The 6,778-nt window shown below is 40.3% G+C and overlaps 1 protein-coding gene across 9 annotated transcripts in view; it reads right to left on the bottom strand.

The window, feature by feature from the left end:
- Positions 1 to 1,527: 1,527 nt before the first annotated feature.
- The window catches only part of ZNF639 (zinc finger protein 639), a 9,051-nt gene continuing 3,800 nt past the window's right edge, over positions 1,528 to 6,778 (bottom strand). The window contains exons 1-6 of one of the 9 annotated variants that reach the window (XM_015638289.3): positions 6,602 to 6,746; positions 5,899 to 6,002; positions 5,429 to 5,505; positions 4,820 to 4,915; positions 4,109 to 4,249; positions 1,528 to 3,850 (exon numbers count right to left, since the gene is read on the bottom strand). In XM_015638289.3, coding sequence (XP_015493775.1) covers positions 2,703 to 3,850; positions 4,109 to 4,249; positions 4,820 to 4,915; positions 5,429 to 5,486 — 1,443 coding nt within the window. In that variant the 5' untranslated portion in view covers positions 5,487 to 5,505; positions 5,899 to 6,002; positions 6,602 to 6,746 and the 3' untranslated portion in view covers positions 1,528 to 2,702. The other 8 variants (XM_015638287.3, XM_015638286.3, XM_015638288.2 and 5 more) reach the window with 8 other exon arrangements.

A 6,778-nucleotide genomic window follows, 5' to 3' on the forward strand; every position in this document is an offset into this window, starting at 1 on the left:
GTCTGAAAAGCAGAGAATCAAATACATATTTCTCACAAATACAAAACACTACCAAAACCAGTCTCATGATTCTGCATAGCTTCTGCTTGGAATTCTGTTCCTGAAACAGCTGAACCTTGCAGGTACCAGTGCACAAGCAGTATTTGTTAATTACTGCACCCTGCAGAAAAAATAATAAATACTGGCACAATCGTGGTCCCTAGAGTTTATTTCTGCCACTCCAGGCTGAGATGAGCAGCTCAGGCTTCAGAGTGACAGATCTGTGGCGGTAGCAGAGCAGCTGCACTCAGGTCTGAGCACCCAAATAACCCAAATGTCCTCCCTGTCCTTGGCATGCTCAACCATGCCTTTCAGCCTTCCAGATTTTAGGCAGACCCATTACCTATTTTTCCTACTACTTAGTATCTTTCTTGCTTTAACATGCTGATCATGTGGAAGCCAGCAGTGTACTTGTGGTTCCCTTTTAAAATGAGACAAGCTACTCCTGTACACTTCCATTTATTCCCTGATAGATATTAAAAAGAAAATACTAACATTAGTCCCTCAGTTATAAAATGCAACCTCAGATGACCTTGGATACATTTCCCGTTTAGACACTCCATTTTAGTTTGGAATGATCTGGCCTCACAATATTCCTGTAGGGTATTGTTTTGATTCCCAGTTTAGAGATCAGAAATAACCCAACTCAAAAGACAGCCATGAAGTTATTCATGTCAACAGCAAGTCTGCTGTGTCACAGGACTCTGCTGCCACAGGACACCACCTTTCCTGCTGGGGACACAATGCTGCTCTACACAAATATATACACTTCTTAAGCCACCTTCTTTAATTTGGTTTTTTTTTAAATGCCTTTTTTCCACTTCTTGTCACTGTCTCCCAGAGCAGCTTTCTCTCCAGAGCTCAGCTGGAGCAGTTTTCAGAGAACCAGCATTCCCCTTTCAGATACATGAGCGAAGTTAGCCTTCCATATAGAAAATAATTCATCTTAGTGTTTTGTTAACTGTATTATTGCTACCATTTTAAGCCAGCCAGGAAGAATGTGCTCAAAATAGGAAATCAGCAATTCTACCACAGATACTGTCATTCTCTATACAAGGGAGTAATAAAATACAGCAAGACACCCTCAGACTGCCCTTTTCAATGACAAAACACAAGATCCAGAAGCGAATCAGCATTTCAAAGTGACAGAAATGCTCTTGCCTCCCACAACAAAATAAACACTATGTGGTTCATAATCTTTCCAGAAATACTTCTCTGGAAATCAGAACTTCCATTAATTGACAACATTCAGCCAAGTTTTATCCTTAGCTTTAAAAATCAAATCCAAAGACCATTGCATGCCTTGAAGCTGGTAACACCAAATCTCACTGATCAAATGTTTGATACATTAATTATCTCTATACAAAGCTTGCATTAGACAATCTTACATTACAAATTTACAATCAATGAAGGAAGAAATGTAAACTGCACCAGTAATTTATGGGTATTTTCACCGTGGTATCTAGCATAATCTAAGTGACCCCACACTTGTCTTTTTATCTTTTTAATAGATAAAAAGTATCTATTTCCAAGTGGATACTTGGAAATAGAACTACAGAATGAACTGTAAAAACTCACAACTATTACAATGGCAGGAAAGTGCTACATGTAAAATAAACAAATGTGTGAAATAATTTGAGAGTTATTAGTAAAAATTTTGTAATGTACCAGTCTTTTAAGCCCATATATAAAAGTTTGAAATTTACAGTTAAAATAACATTCCTCAAGTTACTAGTGGTGGAAAGATAATGATAAATATACAGAATTATTACAATAATATAGACTACTAGAAGATTGCTCTAGTCATAGGTTAGTGACATACATAATTTCAGTGAGAGCTAAACTAGGATTTTACGCAAGAAATTAATCTCAGCAGGATCATTGTGAATTCCTTTTGCAATTACTCTTTAGAACATGATCCAATCCAAACCCAAGCAATAGGTGTCTCCTCAGCACATTCAAATACAAGAACTGAAGGTATATAAGGGAATATCATGTGGGAGTCTTGTGGAAGAGTGTGTTGTACATGTGTTGGACAGTCCCACAGATAGGACTTAAACATAGAACAAAGGGAACAGTGAGGTCAGAAAGGTATCCTAAGAGAAAAATAGGACAATTGAAAAAGCTTATCAGGAGCATGAGGTGGTAAATGAAGGCTGGTATGTGAATCTGGAGATGTCCATGCCCGGGAACTTTTGGAACACCCTTATCTTTGGCAGGCTAGTGCTATTGCTAAACACCAGTGCAATGACCTGCTGCCACACAGGGTAACATGAGCTGGATGTGCCACTGAAACCAGTATTGGGTTATTTAAGCATGGAATTAGGTATTTGCTTTGTTTTTGTGCCTTTTTAAAGTCAAGAGAAGTCTTGTTCACTAGACACGAAAGAGTGGGATGACCATCAGAACTCGTATCACAACATGCAATTACGCCCACTGTCCCTCCCCACAAAATCTGATCCATCACACTGGAAATGTGATTATTCCTACTGAAACCCCTAGACAAGGAAATTCACAACACCAAGTGCTATACATGCTTTACTGATATAAAGATGAAAACATTAGAAATGTAAAATTGTTGTTAAAACTGTATTTAATATCACATTCCAGTGACTGGAAATTAATTCCAATTCTAACAAATTGATTACAGAGAAAGAAAGCAATCACACTGTCTCATGTATCTGAAGATGACTTAAAAGATCTTTTTCATTCCCAAACCTCATTAAACAATCAGTACATTTATGAGGCAAATCTGCTGAATGCCTAAAATCCAAATGAGTTTTAAGGTCTTCAATCTGTCCCGTCGAATATTCACAGTATTGACACAAATAAATCCCTTCAGATAAATGAGAGCTTAGGTGCTTGCAATATTCTAACATACCTGAAAATCCTTTCCCACAGTCATCACAAACATGAGGGAATATTTTGGTGTGCTCAATAGCTACGTGCCTGTTGACATTTGTATGCAGCCTGCTCCTAAAGCCGCACACCTGGCACACAAAGAAGTTTTTGCATTTGTCAAAACTGATTTTGTTGATGAGGCTGTACTGGCCACGCTCCTTGTTGTTGTAGCTGTCGCTGAGCTCGATGAGCCTGCACGCGTGCTCGTTCACCACGTGGCTGTGCAGATCCTCGGGGTCATTTGTCTCGTGCTCGCAGAACTGACACAGGTACTGCTCGTCACAGCTGTGCTCCTGGAAGTGCAGGTACAGCTCACTGCTGGAGGAGAACTGCACATCACACTGCTCACACCAGTAAAGGTGGTCGTTGAAGTGAGTGTCTGCTATGTGCTGACTCAGATTCTCAAAAATCACCGTTTTGTAATCGCAGTATTTACAGATGTATGGATCCTCCTCGTGTAGTTTTACGTGTTCAATGAGCTGCACTTTGCTGGAGAAACTTTCTTTACAAACTTTACAGACATGAGTGTCTGTACATGTCTTATGCTTCAGGATCATGTGCTGCTTCAGATCAGAGAAGTACTTGCTGTTGAACTCACAGAGCTCACATTTGTACAAGCCACTGCTGTTGGCTCTCAGCAAAGGCCATTTCTGTTGAGCTGTGATATTCAAAGCCTGGTTCTTCTCAAAGATTTTACAGGTCTCCAGAGGGATTTCCTCGAGGTCCTCAGCTTCTAGCTTCTCAGGTGACACAGTCTGTGTTTCTATATCGTGAACTTCTACAGCATTCACTTCTGTTGTAGAAATTTCTACAGTTTGGATATCTAGAGGTTTCTCTTCTTCTGTGGGGCTGTCACTGAATATAGGTGAGTCACATAAGTCTCTGCACATTCCGTTGTTAGTACCTTTATCTGCAAAAGAAAATACATAATAGAAGGTTGAAAAAATCCACAACGAAACACCTGGGCCCATTTTTAATTTTTCAGTCAGCTGCAGCAGCTTTCAAATGCAAATACCAGTTATTTTTCCCCTGCCAGACTATGCTGTATTTTCAGCTAACAGAAACTATAAATCCTTCACCATTGCTGTCAAAGCAAGGAAGTTACATGAAAAACCAGCAGCAGCTGTGCTCTCCCACCTCTCAGCACCTGATCTGCAAACACACTGACCTTTACCTTTATCCCTCTTTTTGGGGTCTGTACAGTGCATCCCAACGTTTGAGTGTGCCCCGCTCCAGTGAGAGCTCCCGGCATGCACTGGACTCCCATCATCATCTGTGTCCAGGCTCTGCACAGGACTGTGGAATCTACCTGCAAAGGGAAGAGAAGCATTTCCTTGGCATCATTTGTCCACACTAGCATCATCCTGATTCCTTGATTTAGTCATAGGCCTTATTCACTATTTATTTATTATACTTGCATAAATTTATCTACTAAGCACATCATAACCTACATTTTAAAAAAAGTAACAATAAATACCTTGAAAATTATTTCTATACATGTAGAAAAAAACAAAAGAATTCAAAAAATAGCAACTCTGTCTAGAAGATTTCAGCAGAAAATAGTTAGCTAATTATAAAGAAAAAAACTTAAAATCCTTAAATGAAATGTTACATTTAAAGGACACAATTTAAAAACTTTGTTACCTAGGTAAGTAAGTATTTGAAGTTGTTTAAAAGGTCTTTTTGTTGTCATTGTTTCTATTTTGAAAAGTGTATTTCAACTGGAACAATGGAACAACCTCCCAGCAGTCTAAGGCCCATCAGATCACAAGGACACTTAGGAATCACCTGCTTTATATTGTGTATTCCATTTGCTTCTATGAATAGGAACATGACATGTTGAAGAACTGCAGAACAAGACCCTAAAACACAGTCTTACCTCTGTTTATATCTGGCTGTCTCATGGAACAGACGCTATAGCAGTGGTCAGAAAAAATTCCACTGTTGTCTATGTATCTGCTTGCACCTGAAGAATCTAAACCAAAACATAAAAAATTAAGTACTCATGTCTTGTAGCTGCAGATGTATTTCACTTTCATCAAAATTCTTTTCACATTTTTACTTGTCATTTTGGAAAAATTCTTGTTGTGATTTACACCTTCCAGCTGCTGCCCTGATGTTTGGAGTATCGGGTCTCTGCTCCCACTGAGGACATTGACAAGTGCACAGTATGTTCAGTGCTGAACACCCCAACTTTTACAGAACTCCTCCCCTCTGTATAAGCAGAATAATCTTCATTTGCAGCTAAAGCCAGTTCCCCCATGTGCAGGGAATACAGAACAAACCATTCAGGTGCATTGGCTCAAAGTGGCCCAGCAAAGGAGCCTGCAGAGTGGGTGCTGTCCATTCAAGCTAAGATTTCTTATCCAACCCTTTATATCACTGCTTTTCTAGGTGTTGGCACATGTGGTACCTTCTTGTGAAGTTATTATTGTGAAAAAAAAAGATTAACTTACTAAAGTGTACATAACTCGAGCTCTAGACTGACCTGAGTAACGAGAAGGATGCAGAGTCTTCCTTTTCCTCTTTTTAGGATGCTCATTCATTTTGAACCGTCTGCATGAACTGTAAAGTAAAAACATTAAAGAATTAGACTTGTTTGTATCTAGTTTATCTTTCAGAACCTTATGGACAAATATAAACATTTTGAAAACCTGCATATCAAATATAAAAGTTTTTTCCTATTCCCCCTTCTTGTCCCCCAGCCCATTTTGATACAGTTAAGAACCCACTAAATTCACACAATTGCTGAAGTCCAGTTTCACATTCCTGTCCTGGAGCAGAAGAAGGTTCACCCTACGGACAGACAAGTCAGAACTCCAGGTACTCCAGCACACAGGGTCATCTACAAGCCTTCTCTCCAGCACCCTTTTTGTCAGAGATGGGACATTCTGAGGCCAGAGCCCTTCAGAAACAAGTTTTAGTGTTTAAAATACTAACACAATCATGCTCTCTTACCAAAAATCCTAAACTCTTCAGTATCAGGAAGCAGAGCAGCTAAGAAGCTGATGGCTGTACAGCTTCCAAATGTAGTGAGTGCATCAGCTTAAGAAGATTTTCACCTATGGAGTGACAGCATTTTAAACCACTTAAAACTTTAGCACAAAATAGAAAAAAACCCAGAATCAGATACAAGTGATAAAAATAATGAATCTATGGAAATTAAAGCTGGAAACATAAGAATATAAGAAGTTGATATTAATTTCTGTTTAGAGCATCAAAATTAGTAAGGTGGATGCACTGGTGTATTTATTTTTCTTTTGTCTCAGGCTGGCTTTTGCTGCACTTGGCAGCTCCTGAGAGCAGAAAAGTATTTGGAACTGAAACATTTGAGCTACATACGGGACAAACAGTGCTGAAGAAGAAAAGGCTGCAAACAAGGAATGTGATGTGGGTTGCCATAACTGAAGAGCACTTGCGGGCCCAGGATCTCCTGCAGTCAGTGCCCTGCACCAGAGGTGAAAGGACGGAAAAAAGGGCCCTGATCAAGCCAACTATGTTCTCCTGAAATTATGTATTTTCTCAACTAAGATTTTACTTCAAAGGATGAAAAAAATCATTGATTTTAACGTTGTATCGTTATCTAGAAGTATCAGTACCTTCACCGTTTTCTGTGATTGCAAAGGAAGAGCCGCCCGCGCACTGACACCGCAAGTCTCACCCCAGGTAACGCGCTCGTTCTATTCCAGCAGCTTTCCCTGGCCCTGAAAAGCGGGATCCAGGCTCGGAGAATCGGGATCCCGATGGCCCCGGGGCGGCGCGGCCTGCGCGGAGGCCGCACCGGGACCTCAGGCGGGAGCGCGGCAAAGGCACCGCTCCGCCCCGGCGGCAGCCGCGG

Source organism: Parus major, chromosome 9 (genome assembly GCF_001522545.3).
Source record: "Parus major isolate Abel chromosome 9, Parus_major1.1, whole genome shotgun sequence".
In the NCBI taxonomy this organism is placed as follows: Eukaryota; Metazoa; Chordata; class Aves; order Passeriformes; family Paridae; genus Parus; species Parus major.